The sequence below is a fragment of the Thamnophis elegans genome, chromosome 6 (genome assembly GCF_009769535.1).
Source record: "Thamnophis elegans isolate rThaEle1 chromosome 6, rThaEle1.pri, whole genome shotgun sequence".
Classification (NCBI taxonomy): Eukaryota; Metazoa; Chordata; class Lepidosauria; order Squamata; family Colubridae; genus Thamnophis; species Thamnophis elegans.
Window position 1 is genome coordinate 4,021,768 of NC_045546.1, and position 23,754 is coordinate 4,045,521.

The 23,754-nt window shown below is 45.2% G+C and overlaps 1 protein-coding gene across 2 annotated transcripts in view; it reads right to left on the reverse strand.

The window, feature by feature from the left end:
• Positions 1–23,754, reverse strand: part of NARS2 (asparaginyl-tRNA synthetase 2, mitochondrial) — a 47,976-nt gene that overhangs the window by 17,413 nt on the left and 6,809 nt on the right. For both annotated transcript variants that reach the window (XM_032220201.1, XM_032220202.1), the window contains exons 5-9: positions 23,688–23,754; positions 19,641–19,721; positions 8,839–8,939; positions 4,433–4,565; positions 24–122 (exon numbers count right to left, since the gene is read on the reverse strand). The exon at positions 23,688–23,754 is cut by the window's right edge and continues 74 nt beyond it. In XM_032220201.1, coding sequence (XP_032076092.1) covers positions 24–122; positions 4,433–4,565; positions 8,839–8,939; positions 19,641–19,721; positions 23,688–23,754 — 481 coding nt within the window. The remainder of the gene's footprint in view (positions 1–23; positions 123–4,432; positions 4,566–8,838; positions 8,940–19,640; positions 19,722–23,687) is intronic.

Consider the following 23,754-nt stretch of genomic DNA (forward strand, 5'->3'; position numbering starts at 1 on the left):
TAGATATATTAGAAAATATTTACCTCATGGCCAGGAGCGATGCGTTTATGAAAAAGGGCCGCATCTTGAGGGCAGTTGGAGAGAATTTGGTCTGTCACAGTTTTGAAAAGATCTTCAATAACCTGAGGAAGAAGTGGGGGGGAAAAATCAGGTTACAAAGAGAAAGAAATAAGAATATTTCCTGTTCCAGACAAGAGGATAACCCCCAAGTAGAGGTAGTCCTCGACTTATGACCTCAACCGAGCCCAGAATTTATGTTGCAAAGTGAGAAAGGTGTGACGTGAGCTCTTTTTTAAGACTTTCCTTGCCACTTTTTGTAAATCTATCCAGGTTGTTAAACGAGTGACAGGGTTGTTAAGTGAATCTTGTCAGAAGGTTGCAAAAAGGGGATCAGCGCAGCCGTCGTAAATGTGAGCCAATGGCCAAGCCTCTGAATTTTGAGCACGTTCACAGTGGGAATGCGGGCAAGGATGTAAATGACGGTTGTATGATGTCACATTTTTCAGGGTGGTTATAACTTCAAACGGTCGCTAAACGAACTGCAGTAAGTTCAAGGGCTGCCTGTAAACATCCTTTTTATAAATAAATAAGTACCGTATATACTCGAGTATAGGCCGACCCGAATATAAGCCGAGGCACCTAATTTTACCACAAAAAACTGGAAAAGTTATTGACTCGAGTATAAGCCTAGAGTGGGAAATGCAGCAGCTACCGGTAAATTTCAAAAATAAAAATAGATACCAATAATGTTTTTGAATATTTATTTCAAAGAAAAACAGTAAACTAGCGGTGTATTCAATGAAATACTTCACTCACCTCATGATGCTGATGTCCCGCTGTGATGATGATGTCCCGTGCAGCCGCGGGAGCGATGTCCCGCCTCCTATGACACACGGCACAGTGATTCCTATCATTGGATCACTGTACCAGAGGAGGTGGGACATCGCTATGTGGCTGCTTGCCATAACAAGGAGGAGGTGGGACATCGTTGCAGAGCGGCAGGAGGGGGAGGAAGGGGAATCGTAAGACAGCCCTGCATTACATTAGAACGTGAGGAGGGGGGATGGTGCGGTGCGCGCTGTGCGGCAAACTGACACAGAGGGAGGGGAAACTCACAGGGGCACTGGGCCATTCACGAGTGTCACCCAGCGGCATGGCCCCGCCCCTTTTTCTCCTCCATTTCGGGCAAATTTTTCACTGACTCGAGTATAAGCCGAGGCGGCTTTTTTCAGCCCAAAAAGTGGGCTGAAAAACTAGGCTTATACTCGAGTATATACAGTAATAAATCAATTGCAAGCAGGTTTATATCCTCAACTGCTCTCAAGCAATTTCCCCCAATTTAGTGCCCGTAGAAATGCTAGACCACAGCCTCAATCCAGGTAGTCCTCAATTTGCGACTACAACGGAGTCCCAAATTTCTGTTGCTAAATGAGGCAGCTGTCAAGTGGATTTTGCCCCAGTTTTGCGACCTTTCCTGCCACAGTTGTTAAGTGAATAAGAACAGCGGTTAAGTTACATGGTTGTTAAGTGAATTGGGCTTCCTCGTTGATTTTTGTCAATCAGGTCGTAAAAGGGGATGACGTGACCCCAGGACACTGCAACCGGCATAAGGACATGCCAGTTGCCAAGAGTTTTTAGTTTTGATCACGTGACCCCCGGGGATGGTGTGATGGTCGTAAGTGTGAAAAATGGTCATAAATCACTTTTTCCAGTATTCCTCTACTGGGCCTCAGAGCTGGGAGATGTAAACATGTCACACTTTCCCATTTCAAAAATGACAGAGAGGGGAGGGGAGAGACAGAAAGAGCGAGGGGAGAGGGAGAAGAAAAGAGTGGGGGAGAGGGAGAGAGAAAGAGAAAGGGAGAGAGGGGGGAGAGGGAGAGAGAGGGCAAGAGGGAGAGAGAGAGGGATGGATAGAGGGAGAGAGGACAGTAGAGGGAGAGAAACGGGAGAGGGGGATGGGTACAGGGAGAGAAAGAGAGAGGAGGGTAGAGGGAGAGAAATGGGGGAGAGAGGGATGAGTAGAAGGAGGGTGAGAAAGAGAGAGAAAGAGAGGTGGAGAAAGGGAGAGAGAGGGATGGGTAGAAGGAGGGAGAGAAAGAGAGAGGAGGATAGAGGGAGAGAAATGGGGGAGAGATGGATGGGAAGAGGGAGAGAGAGAAAGAGAGAGGAGGATAGAGGGAGAGAAATGGGGGAGAGATGGATGGGTAGAGGGAGAGAGAGAAAGAGAGGTGGAGAAGGGAGAGAGAGGGATGGGTAGAAGGAGGGAGAGAAAGAGAGAGGAGGATAGAGGGAGAGAAATGGGGGAGAGAAGGATGGGCAGAGGGAGAGAGAGAAAGAGAGGTGGAGAGAGGGATGGGTAGAAGGAGAGTGAGAAAGAGAGAGGAGGATAGAGGGAGAGAAATGGGGAAGAGAGGGATGGGTAGAGGGAGAGAAAGAAAGAGGAGGGGAGGGGGAGAGAGAGGGGCTGCACCGGGTGAGAACGGGATGGTGAACTTCTGGCCAGAAAAAATGCTTCCGTTTCCTTGAAAGAGGAACTTTCCATTGCACAAACTTCCACCGTAAGCAAAACTACACAGTCAACCAAAGCAGGCAAATATTTCCATTCATCTCTGCTGAAATTAATTCCAGGAAACCCTTTTTAAAAAAAAAAAAATTGTAAAACCCCCTTTTATTTTTCCAGCGAAGAGAGACGCGTATCTTGTCCTGGTTTCCCCGTCGACTCTGCTTGTCAGAAGGTTGCAAAAGGGGATCACGTGACCCCCCCCCCCCGGACACTGCAACAGGCAGAAGTACATGCCAGTTGCCAAGCATTTGAATTTGCATCATGTGACCGTGGAGACGCTATAACGGTCGTTACGTTTGAATAACGGTCATAAGTCAGCGCCGTTGTAACTTTGCTTGCCCCGTCGCTGGTGTGCGCGTCCCAGCTATATGAAGTTCCCAAATGATTTAATAAATTAAAGAGGTCATAAAATCGGGCCCGGCTCGCTTAACAACGAGCTCATTTAGCGACCAAAAATCTGGTCTCGATTGTAAGTCACGATTCTCAAATGGGAAATATAGAAGTCCTGAAATATAAAACCCCAAAACCAGAAAATGACGAGAGACCTCAAGATTGTATACAAAACCTGATGAAACCCTGAAATATCTTAGCTCCCATTTCAGACCCCAATTTCAGGTGGGCCTTTAAAAATTCTTAAGAGGAAAAAAAAGGAATGTGCAGAGATAGATAGCCTCACGAAAGAATTAAAAGAAAGAAAGAAGAATCTGAATATTATTCCATATGGGATTTATGGTATAATTGACCAATGGAAAGGGGGGAGTTGGGGGGGGGGGAAGCAGGAAAGCAAAAAAGAAAGAAAAGATCAACAAATTAATAAACAACTACAAAACAGAAAACGATTAAAAGAAATACAAAATAGACTGTAGCAAATAAATAATAGGAAAACGATTCAAATGTAATAAAGGTTGTTATACATAGAATATATAGAATGTTATATATAGAGTGAAGAAAAAAGATGTATGAAATAATATAAATGCACACCGTGACCCAACAAAAGCGCGAACGTCATAAGCGCGCCGACAAAACCGCGGGGCTAAAACCGCGATGTCAAAACCGCGATGTCAAAAGCGCGCCGACAACAGCGCGCCGACAGAAGCACGATTTAAGTTAAGGTAAGGTTTAGGCTTAGGCTTAGGGTTAGGTTTAGGGTTAGGTTACAGCGCGCTTCTGTCGGCGCACTGTTGTTGGCGCGCTTCAGGGCTCATTCGGCGCGCGGTTTTGTCGGTGCGGTTTTGTCACCGCGGTTTAGTCAGGCGTGCTTTTGTTGTTCGCGCATTTGTGGTGGAACCAATGCACACACACATATATATATGTATGTATGTATGTATGTATACATACATACATACATACATGTCTTTGGTTATTCGGGTTTTCTCCCGCGTAAAATTGGAAGTGTCTTGGCGACGTTTTGATGAAACTTCGATGAGACTTCGTTGAAACGTCGCCAAGACACTTCCAATTTTACGCGGGAGAAAACCCGAATAACCAAAGACCTACATACAAATACCCGCGAACACCTCAGAAAACATACATACATACATACAAATTACACACAGACACACACACACATATAAATAAATAAATAAATAAATTACAGTTATACAAGACTTACATGTACAGATAAAACATTCACAACAGGTATGTAAAAGAAGTGTAATGTGTTGCAAAGATGTGAAGTTTGCCTAAATGAAATAAAAAGTTTTAAAAAATAAAAATAAAAATTCTTAAGCGTTCTTCGGCTTCCAGAAAGCTCCCTGCTCTTTCCTACACAACTAGGAAAAACTTAAAAACTCAACGCACAAAACCTGCAAACCCTCACAACCTACAAAAAGCTCTATTTATGGTTTCTCTCCCAGGAAATCTTACCTGCATGATCTCCTGAAGCGTGTCCAGGAAAAATAGTTCGGCTTCCACCATATAAAACTCAGCCAGGTGTCGGCGGGTTTGAGAATTGTCCGCTCGGAAGGTGGGCCCGAAAGTGAACACTTTCGTAAATGCCCTGCAGTGGGTAAAACAACACAAAACAGATTGAGCTGCTGCCTGCTAGCTAACCTGCACTCATGTTGAGACGCACCTGAAGATGGAAATGACCACATGCAGGTGGTCCTTGATTTATGACTGTCCAACTAGCCAGATAACTTGCATTTTTCTTGTGGTCCTAGCAAAAGTTTTAAGCAAGTGACATGAGTGGACATGACAACAGTCTCCCAATGGGTTGCCCCAAAGAAGAGGAGGGGGTCAGCCTATTCTCCAAGGCACCTGAGGGTAGAACAAGAAGCAATGGGTGGAAACTAATCAAGGAGAGAAGCAACTTAGAACTGAGGAGAAATTTCCTGACAGTTAGAACAATTAATCAGTGGAACAGAAGTTGCCTTCAGAAGTTGTAAACGCCCCAACACTGGGAGCCTTTAAGAAGATGTTGGATAGCCATTTGTCTGAAACGGTATAAGGTTTCCTGCCTAGGCAGGGGGTTGGACTAGAAGACCTCCAAGGTCCCTTCCAACTCTGTTAATCTGTAATATGAAGAACGGTTGCAGGAACTGGGCATCGCTAATTTAATGAAAAGAAGGACTAGGGGAGACATGATAGCAGTCTTCCAATATCTCAGGGGTTGCCCCAAAGAAGAGGAAGTCAAACTATTCTCCACACTGGAAGTTTTTGAGAAGATGTTGGGTAACCATTTGTCTGAACTGGTAAAGAGTCTCCTGCTTGAACAGGGGGTTGGACTAGAAGACCTCCAAGGTCCCTTTTAACTCTTGTTATTCTTAAACCAACGAGAAAATGATTAAGGTGACCAATGCATGAGAGAATAATATGGTGATTGGCATAAAAATAACATATTTAAACATTGAATAATTAAATAATGGAAGATTATAACTTAACATAAATATGTGTACGATTATTAGAACCATATAGGTCTGTTAAGTGTAACTAATATGATTATTAATATTTCATTTGTAGTAAAAGGAATGACACTCAGAATACGGTGAGTGGCATAAAAATAACATTATTGGAACATTGAATAACTAAATAATGAAAGATTATAATTCAACAAAAAAAATATGTGTATGAGTAGTGGGATAGAAGAAAGAGGGGGAGAGAGGGCGGGAGAGAGGATGAGAGGGAGGGTGAGAAGGAAGGGAGGGAGGGAGTGGATTGGGAGAGAGGAGTGGTAGAGGGGAGGGGAAGTAGGGTAGAGGGGGATGATGGAGGGAAGATGGAAAGTTGGAGGGGGGCGGAAGAAAGAGGTGTATGGAGGGTCGAAGAGATATATTGGGTTTCTATTTTGGGGGGTATTGTTGACAAGAGGAATTGCTGTGTTTATTGTTTAATGTTGTATGGCCCCGGTTATGCACAGTATATATGTGACTGTATGAAAATGAAAAATGGAAAATAAAAACACATTTTACAGGGAAAAAAAAGTGTACTATTACCAGAGCTATATAAGCTTGTCGACTGCAGTAAATATGATGAATATTATTTTATTTGTATTAAAATGTAAGACACTTAGACATCACCATGCATTGATGTGTTTGTAAAAAAAAAAAAAAAAGAAATAAGTTAAAAAAAGAGATTCTGAAGACAAGATAAAGGAGGAACTGGAAATATCAAGAACTTGATCCTAGAGAAAAAGAAGTGGCGAAGAAAGAAAGAAATGAAAATGTGATGCGAATGAGGTTATGCTAATTGCAGATATGAAAAGAAACACCTGGTGAAATGAGGATGTCAACCAGGGGGGAAAAAATGAATATACAGGAAATAAATAACTGCAAAAAAAAAATGCTGAGAGCAAGATGCCGTGTAATGTACGAGGGGAAAGAAAGAATTGGAAAGAATACGATTAATATATAATTATTCCCAGAATGAAGTCTGCGCATCTTAAAAATTGCCAAGTTTGAAAAGCACTGATCCGAATGGAATGAATGAGGATTGAAAATGGAGAACAAATACAGGAAGGAAGAGAAAATGGGTTGAGAGAAAAACTGGGTGGGCTAGAATAATGAAACTCAGAAACAAACAGATTTAACGGAGTTAACAGAATTGGAAGGGACCTTGTAGGTCATCTAGTCCAACCCCCCCCCCCCCCAGCAGGAGACCCAGAGTTGGATATGACTTGGTTGTTAGGCTACAAAAGTGAGTCATAAACCAGGTTTATCTACCTTCCTTCTCTCTCTTTTTTTTTTTACCTCATGGATTTCAGGTAGTCCTCGACTTATGACCAAAATCGGGATCAGAATATCCACTGCTAAGCATGGCGGTTAAGCTAGCCGGGCACCGATTTTATCTTTTTTGTATGTATCGTGGTCGTTAAGTGAATTGCTGCAGTCATTAAGTGAATGACTGGGAAGGGCTCAAACTGGGATCGTGTGATATCTGCACGCTGCACCCGTTGCTCCCAAATTCTGACCGCCAGACTGTGGGGAATGCTACGTATAATGGCCATAAGTCGAAGGACTGATTGTAAGCTATTCATTTTCAGTGCCGTTGTATTTTCCAAATATAGTTGTAAATCGAGGACTACCTGCAATCATTCCAATATGGCACTGGTATAGATACAAATAACTGATTAAGGAGAACATTCTTCATTTAATGACAAAACAGGTTTCCTTATTCAGAAGACGCTTCTCAGAAGATAGGGGTTGAAGGAACGGAGAATTAAATAGGCTTTTCCCCCCGATTTTCTTCTTATCCATTGCATTTAATTACTTAAATGATCACCCAATACGTTTTCTGTGAGAGGATGGATAAACTCCCAATCCAAAATACGCGTAGGTGGTTCTCGGTTTACAACCGCAATTGAGAACAAAAAATTCCCGTTGCTGAGCAAAAGAGTTGTTAACAGAGTTCTGTCCCATTTTACGACCCTTCTTGCCACCGTGGTTACGGGAATCACGGCAGCTGTTCAGTTACTCACACAGTTGTTAAAGTGAACCTGCCCCCCCCCCCTTGACTTGGCTCGTCAGAAGATCGCAAAAAGGATCACCTGACTCCCTTGGACACTGCAACAGTTATTAGTACACGCCAGTACAGCGCCGTTGTAACTTTTAAACTTTTAAACAAAACATCGTCCACATCCAGTGGTGGGTTCCTCTCCCCCGTCGCTACTGGTACGCTGTGCACGAGTCTGGGCGTCCCGGTTGTGTACACGTGCTACACACGCCTACCCCCGCGACACCTAGCTGCTTGCGCTGTGCACGGAAACGCACTCCACCACCCCTGCGGCACCCAGCTGCTCGTCGGAGGTCACACAGGCGCTGCACGCTGTGTGCGTCTGTGCAATTGGCCTGCTTGCTTTAAAAATAGGTATGGAATGCGGGTGGGTGGGCCAAATGAGCCACCGTACCAGTATGGTGGCCGCTGCTCCCATTGGTACCCTACTGCCGGTACACCTGTACCATGCCGTACCGGCTGAAACCCACCATTGTCCACATTCACCCAATTTGTCTGTTATAAGCCATTAAAGGTCAGGTAATAAATAAACAGGCGGTTTGGTGTACAATATGGGACAAAGGTTTGTTGGGAAACCTTTTGCAAAAACGGGAGCGTGTGCGTGGGGGAGCACCGCAAACTGGAAGACCAGGTGACCAAGGTGATGAGGACACTGGAAACTGAAGCTCAGCTTCCCAGCGCGTGCACCAGTGAACTGCTCTTCCGGTTTCCAGCGCTCCCCCCACGCACACTCCCATTTTGGCATTCGGTGCTGAAAAGAATCGCCAACACTGTCCCATATCGTACCCTGAACAGCCTGTTTATTTATTCTACCGGATGATGCTATAAACAAGCCGAGATGACATCAGAAGAAGAGATTTTGACGAAGGTTAAAATAATTAGCTGGATTACTTTACTGATTATTACAGATGGTCTTTAGAACTATTCGTTTAGTAGCCGTCCGAAGTTACCACGGCACTGAAAAAAGTGACCCATGATTGTTTTCCACACTTACGACTGTGGCAGAATTCCCATGGTCACACGATTAAAATTCGGACGCTTGGCCACCGACCCGTATTTAGGACGGTTGCAGTGTCCCGGTGTTACGTGATCCCCTTTTGCGACCTTCTGACGAGTCAACGGGGAGCCGGATTCACTTAACGACCGTGTTCCTAACTTTGTAGCAGTGATTCACTTAACAACCTGGCAACCTTGGTCATGAAATGGGGGCACATCTCACTTAACTGTCTCAGTAATACATATGTGGGGCTCGATTCTGGTCGTAAGTCGAGGACCACTGATATCGCAGACTAAAATCATGCTTAAATTCCCGTGAGCCATACCCACTCATGACTTCCAAATGGAACTGTCCCGAAACTGTGAGAAACGCGGGAATATTGAAGAAGTGTTCTTCTGCTCCGGGTTTTCGCTCTTCAGTTGCAGGCTGCAGGAATTAAATAGTATAAAAAAATTAATTAATCCATTCCGGAATTGGGTGAATCTCTCCCCAAAGGCAGCCAAACACCAGCCAGTATTTTTAAACATGGGGCTCGCCAAGGAATTGAAATCAAAATAAATAAATTTAGGCGTGTATCCTAGCGACGGGTGGGAAAAACTTACGTTTTTTCTTATTGTGTCTTTAAAAAGATCAGCTGTTCAGAAAGATCTATACAGTAAGCCTTGCATGAAAAAATAACCTTATGAACCGAACGAGAGACTGGAGTGTGAAAATTTCACAAATCAATTATTCGTTTGGAAAAATCAAGCATTATTTTTCCCCCAATCCATTTTTTTTAATGATAAAATAGAAATAATATATTGTAGAATGCAAATCGAAACTAAATGCAGTGGTGTTTGTACAATAGAAACTGGAATGAAAATTGGCTGGGTGACGTTGGGCCAACCACCAGGAGACGGTGAGTTCTAGTCCTAATTTAGACATGCAAAGTGGCTGGGTGACGTTGAGCCAATCACCAGGAGACAGTGAGTTCTAGTCCCATCTTAGGCATGAAAACTGGCTGGGTGACGTTGAGCCAACCACCAGGAGACGGTGAGTTCTAGTCCTAATTTAGACATGCAAACTGGCTGGGTGACGTTGAGCCAATCACCAGGAGACAGTGAGTTCTAGTCCCGTCTTAGGCATGAAAACTGGCTGGGAAACGTTGGGCCAATCACCAGGCAATAGTGAGTTCTAGTCCTAATTTAGACATGCAAACTGGCTGGGTGACGTTGGGCCAACCACCAGGCGACAGTGAGTTCTAGTCCTAATTTAGACATGCAAACTGGCTGGGTGACGTTGGGCCAACCACCAGGCGACAGTGAGTTCTAGTCCTAATTTAGACATGCAAACTGGCTGGGTGACGTTGGGCCAATCACCAGGAGACAGTGAGTTCTAGTCCCGTCTTAGGCATGAAAATTGGCTGGGTGACGTTGGGCCAATCACCAGGTGACAGTGAGTTCTAGTCCTAATTTAGACATGCAAAGTGGCTGGGTGACGTTGAGCCAATCACCAGGGGACAGTGAGTTCTAGTCCTGTCTTAGGCATGAAAACTGGCTGGGTGACGTTGGGCCAATCACCAGGCGACAGTGAGTTCTAGTCCTAATTTAGACATGCAAACTGGCTGGGTGACGTTGGGCCAACCACCAGGAGACAGTGAGTTCTAGTCCTAATTTAGACATGCAAACTGGCTGGGTGACGTTGGGCCAATCACCAGGCGACAGTGAGTTCTAGTCCTAATTTAGACATGCAAACTGGCTGGGTGACGTTGGGCCAACCACCAGGCGACAGTGAGTTCTAGTCCTAATTTAGACATGCAAACTGGCTGGGTGACGTTGGGCCAATCACCAGGAGACAGTGAGTTCTAGTCCCGTCTTAGGCATGAAAACTGGCTGCGTGACATTGAGCCAATCACCAGGAGACAGTGAGTTCTAGTCCTAATTTAGACATGGAAACTGGCTGGGTGACGTTGAGCCAATCACCAGGCGACAGTGAGTTCTAGTCCTAATTTAGACATGCAAACTGGCTGGATGACGTTGAGCCAATCACCAGGCGACAGTGAGTTCTAGTCCTAATTTAGACATGCAAACTGGCTGGGTGACGTTGAGCCAATCACCAGGAGACAGTGAGTTCTAGTCCTAATTTAGACATGAAAACTGGCTGGGTGACTTTGGGCCAATCACCAGGAGACAGTGAGTTCTAGTCCTAATTTGGACATGCAAACTGGCTGGGTGACGTTGAGCCAATCACCAGGAGACAGCGAGTTCTAGTCCTAGTTGCTGTTATGAGGATAATATGAGGAGGTCGGACTATTAGGCGTATTTGCCACCCCGGATTAGTTGTAAAAATAATAAAGCGGGATACAAATAAATAAAAATGAAATGGGAAAACAGCATTTGCCTAAAGACCACACGATTCACTTAAGAACTGCAGCGATCCACTTAACAACCCTGGTGAAAGCAGTCATAAAAGTGGATGTGACTCATTTAACAACCTTCTTGCTTAACCCTGAAAATTCTGATCTCAGTTGGGTATGCCAAAGATTATCCTGGATTTACAACTCTCATCATTTCTCTACATCAGTGTTTCTCAACCTTGGCAACTTGAAGATGTCTGGACTTCAACTCCCAGAATTCCCCAGCCAGCATTCGCTGGCTGGGGAATTCTGGGAGTTGAAGTCCAGACATCTTCAAGTAGCCAAGGTTGAGAAACACTTCTCTACATGATAACTTTTCCATAAGTCTCCCCTCAAGTCCAAAATGGTGGCCATTATTCTGAATCAACCACCTTAAAAGCAGGTGAGCCAGAAACATAAATTATGGATTCCCTCCTATTGGAGACTCAATTCAGCTCCTCAGAACACTTCCCAAGTAGCTAGATCTCATGCCGCAAAGCAGAGGAATGAAAGGGACAGGTGAATTACTTCAGAAATCTCTCCCTTGTGCCCCATACAGGTAGTCCTCAACTTACGACCACCTTTGGGACATGAAGTGTGGCGGTTGTGAAGCGATTTCAAATACAACTTGCATTTATGTTCCAAGTTACAGCCCTGAAAAAAGTGATTTATGACTGATAAAAGTGACTTACAACTGGTCCTCACACTTATGACTGTTGTAGTATTTTCTCGAGCACGGGTTCAAAATTTGGGCCCTTTGGCCAATGGGAGTGTTATTTGTGACATTTCCAGCCTGCTTCTGACAAACTGAGTCAATGGGGGTGGGGAAACTGTATTCGCTTAATGACCACAGCTGCAGTGATCCGCTTAACAACCGTGGCTAAAATCAGCCAAGATTCGCTTAACTGCCCACCACGACAAAAATAAGGACATAAAGTCAGGCGTGAGTCACGCCGCCTAGCTTAGCAACAGAAATTCTGCTTTCAATTGGGGCCATAAATCGAGGACTTACAGGTAAGCCGGAAAGTGTGAAGCAACTCAAACCAATCTTTTCTTTTTTTTCCAAGCTGCAAAACTCGTCCGGCCAGCAAACGGTGCCAAAATTTAAGCCGAGGCTGGTATCTTGTTTTGCAAAGATAATACGCTTGTTTATACAAAGGATTGGAAGAAACCCCAAAAGAGCTTTTTAGAAATAAAATGCTCTTTAAAAAAAAAAAAAAGCTTTTATTCAACCCTTAAGACATTTGGCACAGTGTGTGTGTATGTGAGAGAGAGAGCGAGAGAGGGAGAGAGGGAGGAAGGAAGAGGGAGAGAGAGGGAGGGAAAGAGAGAGAGTGGGAGAGAGAAAGAGAGGAAGGGAGAGAGCGAGAGCGAGGGAGAGAGGGAGGAAGGAAGAGGGAGGGAGAGGGAGAGAGAGGGAGGGAGGGGGAGAGAGAGGGAGGGAGTGGGAGAGAGAAAGAGAGGAAGGGAGAGAGAGAGGGAGCGGAAGAGAGAAAGAGAGGAAGGTAGAGAGAGGGAGGAAGGAAGAGGGAGTGAGAGGAAGGAGAGGGAGTGAGAGGAAGGAGAGAGAGAGGGAGCGGGAGAGAGGGAGCGGGAGAGAGGGAGTGGGAGAGAGAAAGAGAGGAAGGGAGAGAGAGGGAGGGAGAGAGAGGGGGAAGGGAGAGAGGGAGCAGGAGAGAGAGAGAAAGAGGAAGGGAGAGAGAGGGAGGAAGATGGAGGGAAAGAGGGAGATGGGGAGAGAGAGAGATGGAGGAAGGAAGGGAGAGAGAGGAGGGGGAGAGAGAGGTGGGGAGAGGTAGAGGGAGAGAGGAAGGGAGAGAGAGAGGGAGGGAGAGAGGGAGGGAGGGGAGAGAGAGGGAGTGGGAGAGAGAAAGAGGAAGGGAGAGAGAGAGAAGGAGGAAGATGTAGGGAGGGAGAGAGAGATGGAGATAAATAGAGAGAGAGGGAGAGAGAGGGAGGAAGGAAGGGAGAGAGGGGGAGGGGGAGAGAGAGGAAGGGAGAGGGAGACAAAGAGAGGAAGGGAGAGAGAGAGGGAGGAAGGAAGAGGGAGTGAGAGAGAGAGGGAGGGGGGAGAGAGGGAGCGGGAGAGAGAGAGAGAAAGAGAGGAAGGGAGAGAGGGAGAGAAAGAGAGAGGGAGGGAGGGAATTCGCTCCGGGAACAATTAAACCTGCCTTAAGCGTGTTAATTTAAAGTTTTCATAAATGAACTTCGTCTGTTTTAAAAATCGAGTGCTGGAAAAAAAGACTTTTGAGTTTTGTCCTGCAAGGATTTTATTGTTCTGATTTTTCTACTGCAAACACCCCCCCCCCCCCCCTTAAACCATCATCGACGTAACGGACTAACAAGCACCGAGAAAACCCAGACATGCAGAGACACGAAATGGTAAACAAGAATCCAAAATTTTGCATCCAAATGAAGGAGAACGGAGGCCCAACCAGAACGGACCAGCGTGGAAGCTGTACGGCAGCTAATTGACAGTTTCGATTGTTGTGATGGGTCCTGAACGAGGCATGTTGTTAACCCGTTAACCGGCCTTCCGGATCTGCTGTGTGGATGTGACATGGAGACCGAGGATTTGTCTCTTCCGAATATTCATTTATTCCTATCCTGTCTTGATTATTTTTGGAAATAGCTTAGCAAAGAATATCCAACAAATTTCCTCTTCTTCTTTTCCCCACAACAACCCTGTGAGGTGGGTCAGGATATATGAGAGAGAGGGGGGGGGAGGGAGGGAGGGAGGGAGGAGGACTGGCCCAAAGTCATCCAGCTGGCTTTCATGCCTAAGGCTGGACTAGAATTCACAGTCTCCTAGTGATTGGCCCAAAATCACTCAGACAACTTTCAGGATTAAGGTAGGACTAGAATTCATAGTCGCCTGGTGATCGGCCCAAAGTCACCCAGCTGGTTTTCATGCCTAAGGCTGGACTAGAATTCACAGTCTCCTAGTGATTGGCCCAAAGTCACTCAGACAATTTTCAGGATTAAGATAGGACTAGAATTCATAGTCGCCTGGTGATCGGCCCAAAGTCACCCAGCTGGTTTTCATGCCTAAGGCTGGACTAGAATTCACAGGCTCCTGGTGATTGGCCCAAAGTCACTCAGACAACTTTCAGGCTTAAGGTAGGACTAGAACTCATAGTCGCCTGGTGATCGGCCCAAAGTCACCCAGCTGGCTTTCATGCTTAAGGCAAGACTAGAACTCACAGTCTTCTGGTGATTGGCCCAAAGTCACTCAGGCAACTTTCAGGATTAAGATAGGACTAGAATTCATAGTCGCCTGGTGATCGGCCCAAAGTCACCCAATTGGGCTTTCATGCGTAAGACGGGACTAGAACTCACAGTCTCCTGGTGATTGGCCCAAAGTCACCCAGGCACCTTTCATGCCTAGGGCGGGACTAGAACTCACAGTCCTCCGGTAATTGACCCAATTGTGACTGGACACTCAGATGTTAAGCAAAGTGGTTGTGAAGTGACTGTGCTTAGAGACTTTCTCCATTTTTCCTTTGCTTTCCAGACCTGCGACCGTCATAAGGGTGAGGACTGATTGCCAAGCTCCCTTATCCTAACTGTCTTAAACTGCGGTCGCTATACGAGGCCGCTGCTAAATGAGGACACCCTGTGCCATTTTCCAAGTGAGCTATCCAGGCTTTATATTGTGGTGGGCGGCTATAGAGATTCCATAAATACAGAAATAATGTTATATACAACTAAAAAAAAAAGATTAAAAACCCTTTTAAAAGCCAGACAGGTTCACAGACACCAGACGCGCTTATTAAATTGCAAATCGAGCTAATAGACTAGTTGGCAAGAGACTAAAAGCTTCACAGTTGGGCGAAAACATCTGGGAGACGATAAAAGGTTGCAGCTGTAAGCCCATCCTTTCTAATCCTTCCCCTCTTTTAAAGTTTATTTTCTAACGCCAATTGCAAAATAAATAAATAAAATAAACTCGTTTTGTTGCAAAAGAAAAAATCATTCTTGGAGGCTTTACAAGGCTACCTTCAAACACAGCTAGGAAAGAAAGAAAGAAATCTGATTTTTTTTTTTTTTTTTGTGTTGCTCCTTTTAACACCCCACCTGGAAATCCAGCTGTGGGGGATAGAAAAAGTTGTTTGCTTTCTTTTTCTATTATCTTCCCGCAGATTCAAAGCCGTTCCTTGATCTTCTGAAACATTCCTGTATCTCGATCAGCCCTCCCTTTTTATTTCTTTCTTTTTTTTTTTTTTTAAAAAAAAAGACAAATCTGGGACTTTTTCTTCAAAGACATTAACGAAGTGAAGGATCTTGGGATGAAAAGGAAGGCCTATAAACGTCTTTTGATAAAACTTCCAGAGAAGAAGAAAAAAAGATTTGACTTCATATGAAGATAAGTTGGAAGGAGTCACTTAAACTTAACCAGTGAACTGGATTTTCCCAGGCTTGATATGTGCAACCGAAAGAAAGCTTTAACCCAAAATTTGGAAATGTCATTTTTTTTACACACACACACACACACACACACACACACACACAAAGCTTAAGTAATTTTTAAAGGAGGCAAATACTGTAAATGTATTTGAGGGCACCTGAATTAAGAGAAATATATTATAATGTAATGTTACGCACATATATTTAGAGAGGATTGTGTGTGGTTAGTATGATGATCATGTTGGATAGCCATTTGTCTGGAACGGTATAGGGTTTCCTGCCTAGGCAGGGGGTTGGACTAGAAGACCTCCAAGGTCCCTTCCAACTCTGCTATTGTATTTGTATTTATTGGATCAGGGAGTTTCTTTCTTTCACTGTGATATGTATTTATGTTGGGGGGGGGGGAGGTTCACTAAGGGAGGCTTAGCCAATCTCATTGTACACATATTGTGCAATAAAGGTTGAATTGAATTGTAAGAATTCGCTTAGTGACCAAGTTACTGGAACAAAGTGACTTATAACCATTTTTCACACTTATGACTCTTGCAGCATCCCCGTGGTCGCGAGATCAAAATTCAGACGCTTGGCAACTGACTCGTACTTATGACGGTTGCAGTGTGCCGGGGTCATGTGACACCCTCCCCCTTTTTGCGACCTTCTGGACAAGCATATGGAGATGTCAGATTCACTTAACAATCCCGTTTGCGAACTAAGCAATTGCAGCGCTTCACTTAACAACCAGGGAAAGGAAAGTGGTAAAATGGGGGAAAATTCACGTAGCAAGATAAATTCTGGGCTCAACTGTGGTTGTAAGTCGAGGACTTCCTACTTCCTGCTTTGTTGTGTTGGTGCGAGTGTCCTTGGTGGTTCCTAAATAGGGCTGTTGTTTACTATTTGATTCTTTTTGCCCGAGTTAGTAGTTAGTAGTTCCCTGATACACAAATTAATTGTCAGGGGACGGATGCCCTAATTAAATCATAAGCCTTCAGCCAAGCTTCAGTTAACTGGATATCAGTTATTTATTAGGAGCAACATGTCTGCACATACCTAAGTGAAGCCAGCTCTGACCCCACATAATTTACAGCCCAATTATGACCCTGTTTCCCCCCTCCCAATAGGGTGTGCCATAAATCACATTCTCCAACGGAGCAGCTGTAGAGATCACTCCCCTCTGGCTGCTGCAGGTAACCTCGGAGACAGCCTTGAGAAAGATATAATAATAGCAGTAATAATAACAGTAGACTTATATACCGCTTCATAGGGCTTTCAGCCCTCTCTAAGCGGTTTACAGAGTCAGCATATTGCCCCCAACAACAATCCGGGTCCTCATTTTACCCACCTCGGAAGGATGGAAGGCTGAGTCAACCCTGAGCCGGTGAGATTTGAACCGCTGAACTGCTGATCTAGCAGTCAGCCTGCAGTGCTGCATTTAACCACCGCGCCACCTTGGCTCATGCCGGGAATGTGCTTCCTTGTGTGGCTGCTGTGCTGCTTCGTCAGTTTCCCATCCCCTTTGCTTATGGCAACTCGAGAGCAGTTCAGGAATGCTTTGCGAGTTGACATTTTAATATTTGAGGTTTGCCTTCCCGTAAGAGGACAGCGGGCTGCCCACCGAAACAACGCAGCCTGTAATCAAATCCATCAGAAACATTTAAATTTGTAAGCAGCAGGAAGAAATACGTCATCTAACCTCGAAGGCAAAGCTTAAAACGCAAAGATCTTATCCAAGTCACTAATATTTTAACGGACTTTTTTCAAGATCGCAGAAGTTAAGGAGTTATCAGCTGATTGATGTAAGCAAGATTTTAGGCTTTTTTTTGGTGCAGCAGGAAATGCTCAGAGATGGATAGGAAGGTGCGTTGGCCAACATGGTGTAACCACTGAGAAAAACTCCTCCTGTTTTTACAACCCGTTTAGATGTATTGGTGCTATCGTCCTGGGTTACAGGCAGACCGCAATGGAGCCCGAAATGTTTGCTGTTTAAGCAAAAGCAGTCGTTAAGAGGTTGACAATATAGTTGTTGAGCGAATCTGATTTTCCTTGTCAGAAGGTCGCAAAAGGCAATCATGTGACCGGCGACCGTCATAGCAATAGCACTTAATAGCAATAGCAGTTAGACTTATATACCGCTTCATAGGGCTTTCAGCCCTCTCTAAGCGGTTTACAGAGTCAGCATATTGCCCCCAACAACAATCCGGGTCCTCATTTCACCCACCTCGGAAGGATGGAAGGCTGAGTCAACCCTGAGCCGGTGAGATTTGAACAGCCGAACTCCAGAACTTCAGTCAGCTGAAGTAGCCTGCAGTGCTGCATTTAACCACTGCGCCACCTCGGCTCAATCAGACTTATATACCACTTTACAGGACTTTACAGCCCTCTCCAAGCGGTTTACAGAGTCAGCCTTTTGCCCCCCCAACAATCTGGGTCCTCATTTTAGCCACCTCAGAAGGATGGAAGGATAGGTCAACCTTGAGCCTGGTGAGATTCGAACTGCCAAATGGCAGGCAGCCGGCAGTCAGGAGAAGTAACCTGCAGTACTGCACTCTAACCACTGCGCCACATAAATACGAGTCAGTTGCCAACCATTTTGATCGTGTGATCACGCAGCCCTCCCCCCACCCAATTGTTGGAAATGCAACTATCAACAAGGGACCTTCTATCACATGTGGTGGACATGTCCGAGGTGGCGCAGTGGTTAGAGTGCAGTACTGCAGGCCACGTCAGCTGAACTGCAATTCTGCAGTTTGGCTGTTCAAATCTCACCGGCTCAGGGTTGACTCAGCCTTCCATCCTTCCGAGGTGGGTAAAATGAGGACCCGGATTGTTGTTGGGGGCAATATGCTGACTCTGTAAACCGCTTAGAGAGGGCTGAAAGCCCTATGAAGCGGTATATAAGTCTAACTGCTACTGCTATTGCTATGTCTCAAAGCTGGAGAGTACTGCATACCTCAAGGACTATTCAGATGAGAAAAACAAGCTGGAATGGAGAAGATGGATTGATTATATTCAAAATAAATATGGGACGAAGAAATTTCCGTTAGCTTATGAATGAATGAACAAGGAATGCTACAACTTATCTAAAGTTAGCTTTACTAAAGGGGAGTTAAAGTACAAGCGAGGGACGATGCTAAAGTTAGTTAGTTTATTTTAGTGTATGGTTGCTAAACGTTTATAGAGTCGAGGTGGCGCAGTGGTTAGGGTGCAGTACTGCAGGCCACTTTAGCTGACTGTTATCTGCAGTTCAGTGGTTCTAATCTCACCGGCTCAAGGTTGACTCAGCCTTCCATCCTTCCGAGGTGGGTGAAATGAGGACCCAGATTGTTGTTGGGGGCAATATGCTGACTCTGTAAACCGCTTAGAGAGGGCTGAAAGCCCTATGAAGCGGTATATAAGTCTAACTGCTATTGCTATTGGTATACCCTGTATTTGCTCTGGGAGGTTGGGGGGGGGGAGAGTGGGAGGGGATGTGGGATCGGGGGGGAGGGGAGGGAAGGGGAAAGGTATATAATTGTAAAACTCATTAAAACTTTTAATAAATTAAAAAAAGCTAGGGAGTACTGGACAAAAATTCAAAAACGGTTGGAGGAAATAACGGAACCAAAAATTGACATGAAACCAGAGTTGTTTCTTCTGGGAATAATAAAAGGAAATATGTAAGGAAATTCAATATATTATGCTTCATATATTTACCGCAGCCAGAATTTCATTCGCCCAAAACTGGAAACAAACAAAAAAAAAGTCCCCTCAACCACAGGGATTATAAAAAAAGGTGCTAGAATGTGTAGAAATGGACGAATTAATGATGGGGCTAAGGGATAGAGAGGAAGGAGTATTGTAAGATATGGAATAGGTGGTACAATTGGCTAGAAAAGAGATGTAAAATTAATGCATAAGGAATATATGGAAAGTACAACAAAAGGAAACGATATATATTTAGAAAGCAACAGAGTTGTCAATATTGTATATATTATAAAAATGAGTTGTTATGAAATAAGGAGGCATATATGTATAAAACAATAGGCCTTGAAATGGAAATTTTGAAATTGGATAAAAAAAACGATAACGGAAAGCTGCAAAAGTATTAGCTGTGATTTTAACGTTGGGAAAATGTTGAATTAATTTTATTTTAAAGAAAGTGCAATTGTGCGCGATCCCAGAGAGAGAAAAAAGGGGGGGTCAGTCTAGATGAACTCTGAGGGCACCCTTCCAGCTCTGATAGTCCACAAATCTGGATGGAGAAATGATAGCAGTTGCACACCAAACGTATCCAGGGAATGCTAATTTAGCGATGGGCACTGAGTGAGACCAAATGTAGCGGCGGGGGGCTCGGTTAGCCAGACCCTTACCTCAAGTTTGAAGACTTCGCCCGCGCCCTCACAATCATTGGCAGTAATTATCGGGGTATGTATGTGGGTGTATCCATTCTCCTAAAAAGGACGTAAAAGGGAGAGAAAGAAACAAATTAATTTGGATCACGGCTGATTTGAGATGTAAAAACGGCTTATTCCATTCGCCAACTGCAACCTGGCCAGTAAACAGTTTAACAGAGTTGGACGGGACCTTGTAGGTCATCTAGTCCACCCACGCCTAAGCAGGAGACCCTACATCAGTGATGACCAACATTTTAGTCCTTGTGTGCTGAAATCGCGCTCGTGTGCATGCCCTTACCCACAATGCTAGGCGGCCACTCCACTGCGCATGTCCGTGCGCCCCAGCTGTGACCCGTCAAAACCGCGGTCCACTAAAGCGCGCCCGATTAAAGCGCGTACCTGACGTCATCAGCAGCGCGACGAAAAAAATTAAAAATAAATTAAATTAAAATTAAAATAAAATTAAAGCAAGCTGATTCACATAAAGGTAAGGGTTAGGGTTAGGTTTAGGGTTAGGTTTGGGGGGGTTAGGGTAAGGTTTTCGCTTTAATTTTAAATTTACCGCTCACAGCGCGATGTTTTCGTCACGCTGTGATGACGTCACGTACGCGCTTTCGTCGAGCGCGCTTTAGTCTACCGCGGTTTTGTGGTGGAACCGCCCCAGCCCGGCCCAGCCTACTTGGCTACCTGCACCACGGGGGGGAGTGGGAGTCATTTTCACCCTACCCAGGCTCCGGAGGCTTTCTGTGAGCCTCCCAGAGGGCAAAAACGGCCTCCCGCCGGGCTCCGGAGGCCAGAAACAGGCCCATTTTCAGACAAGAAGCAATGGGTGGAAACTAACCAAGGAGAGAAGCAACTTAAAACTAAGGAGGAATTTCCTGACAGTGAGACCAATTAATCAGTGGAACAGAAGTTGCCTCCAGAAGTTGTGAATGCTCCAACACTGGACGTTTTTAAGAAGATGCTGGATAACCGTTTGTCTGAAGTGGTGTAGGGTTTCCTGCCTAAGCAGGGGGTTGGACTAGAAGACCTCCAAGGTCCCTTCCAACTCCGTTATTCTATTCATTATGTTTATTTAAACCAGGGGTGGACAGTTAATTTTCTCAAGGGGCCACGTAAAAACTGGATCTGTTGTAGAAGGTGACTATTGCCAACTCTGGCTCCCTGTTGCCACACCCCTCCATGAGCCGGGAAGAGACAGCCAAAGATCCAGATGTGGCCCACAGGCCATAAAATGCCCAGGTCTGGCTTAAACCATCCAGCGTGATGTTCACTTTAACTTAATGGCAGAATCGGTCGAGAGGAGTGTGAATATAGAATAACGGAAGTGGAAGGAACCTTGGAGGTCTACTAGTCCAAGGATCAGGAACCTTAAACATTCAAAGAGCCACAAACGTCTTAACCCCGGAAGCCCCCCCCCTGCCCCCCCGGGTTCAATTCCAGAGCCGACCGGAAGTCCAGTTTCCCCACCATACAGTCTCCTCCCAGCACAGTGTCCTTTTTCCTCTACCTGTCCTAACCGAAAGCCTTATCAATTGTGGAGCTGACAAGCAACAAGGAGCCGCATCAGAGGGATTAAAGAGCCACATGCGGCTCCGGAGCCACAGATGGGCTGATCCCTGTTCTAGCCCAACCGATAGGTTTCCACCCATTGGCTTCTTGTCCTGCCTTCAGGTGCTTTGGAGAATAGCTTGACCCCCTTATCTTTGTAGGAGCCCTTCAAAGATTGGAATGGTCTTATCATGTCCCATCCCGTCCCCAACCAGTGTCCTTCTTTTCATTAAACTAGAAGTCATCTATCTGAGGTGAGATTTGGGGTTCAAATCCCTGCTTGACCTGGACTTCGCTATTCTGGACTCCTTTTACAAGGTCGTCCAAGGAGAAAATAAAGCTGGTTTGGCTTTTGATGCCCTCCAAGAAAGCAAGTGCACAGCATGAAGGCAATAAAACTACTTCTTCCAGGGAGAGCTTGAAGGTGTGCAAGTGCTGCCCTCTGGTGGTCGAATGTCTGAATATTCTTTTAATTCACAACTGGGTTAATTTATTTTAAGACCGTCCCAACCTTCTGAAGAACTCCCAACTATTGTCCGTAGGAGCCCAACAATGATACTGCGCTATTATTTCTAACAGCCCGTTTGGTGTAGCGGTTAAGACACCAGGCTAGAAACCAGGAGACGGCGAGTTCTAACCCCGCCTTAGGCATGAAAATCAGCTGGGGAAATTTAGGCCAATCACTAAGAGACGGTGAGTTCTAGTTTCACCTTAGGCAAGGAAGCCAGCTGGGTGACTTTGGGCCAATCACCAGGAGACACTGAGTTCTAGTTCCGCCTTAGGCATGAAAGGCAGCTGGGGGACTTTGGGCCAATCACCAGGAGACACTGAGTTCTAGTTCCGCCTTAGGCATGAAAGGCAGCTGGGGGACTTTGGGCCAATCACCAGGAGACAGTGAGTTCTAATCCCGCCTTAGGCATGAAAGTCAGCTGCGTGACTTTGGGCCAATGACCAGGAGACAGTGAGTTCTAGTCCCGCTGCATTTTCCAGCCACGCACAGTATCCCCGCGCCCCATTTTGACTTCCAGGTTGGTGCAAGAGGCCTTCCAGGCCCAAAACGGGGCGCAGGGGCGCAGCGCGAGGCTCCCTCCCCCGTGCCCAGTGTGTCTTATACTCCGGAAAATACGGTATTTTACTGGCAACCGTTGCTAAGAATGTTTTTACGTTTTAATCGTTAATTACTTTATATGCACCTAGAGGTGCATATCAAGTTGCCAATGCAGGAGGGAAACTATCTTTATCACAGCTTAAAATCAGCAATACGGTTGCAGCTCAGAAATTTGATTAAAAGGTAGATGTTTCTAGCGCGCGAAAGCGTCTACTTTTAATCACATTTGTGATCCGAGAAAGGTGTCACCAGACAGCTGATTTTTGAGCTAGCTAATGAACCGATAAAATTACATATGTAATATTTACCGATTATCCAGTCCTTGTCAAGGACTGAGCCACGACCTAAATTGAATTTCTCCATAAAAATAATCGGTGCCTAAATCAGGTTCTTCGGATCCTCATATATTAACATAAAATACATTGAACTAAATTCACACACGAGTGTGAGAATCTATCCGGCCGACCTTGGCTTAACAATCATAATGTATTAATTAATTTAATTTATTCGATTTATAGGCCGCCCAATCCTGGAGGACTCCGGGCGGCTTACACAGAAACTCCGGGCGGCTTACACAGAAGCCTGCCATTACAGTCGTAAATTGGGACGGTCGTAAAGCAAGTCAAACACACGTCCGACCTGGTTTGACAACTTTTATATATATATATATATTTTGCAGCGGTCGTTAAGCGAATAACCACAGTCGCTAAGCGAATGCACTCAGGGCTAGAGTGTACCCATTGCTTGTTATGGGGTGTTTCACTGAGGTAAACATTAATTTTCAACAAAATTGTGGTCATGGATGTGGGATGCTAAAAATGCAGTCATACGATATGTGTGTGTCCGTCCGTCCAAATTTCAAAACCAGATTCTAAAGCACAGGCGGTCCTTGACTTACAACAGTTCATTTAGTGACCGTTCCAAGTTACGACGGCTCTGGAAAAAAAAGCAAGTTACGACCGTTTTCCACACTTACAGCCGTTCCAGCATCCTCCATGGTCATGTAATCAAAATTCAGGTGACTGGCAACTGACTCATATTTATGATGGTATCACCTGGATCCCCCTTTGCAACGAGCAAAGTCAATGGGGAAGCCGGACTCGCTTAACAACCGGGTCGCTAACTTATCCACTGCAGCGATTCACTTTACCACGGTGGCGAGAAAGGTCGTAAAATGAGGGGGGTGGGAAACTCAATAAATCTTGCTTAGCAACGGAAATTTTAGGCTCAACTGGGGTCATAAGTCGAGGACTATGCCTGTATATGGGTCTCCCGGTTCGCAGCCACTTCTATCAATGAACTGGCTGCTTTCTGACCCGACGGGAATAGATCCTGTGGCAGGCAGTTCCCAAGACCGGAATTACCTTGAAATAGGAGTGGATCGCTGCCGTGGCTTCACTGCGGACCCGCAACAGGGCACCCAGTACGTTG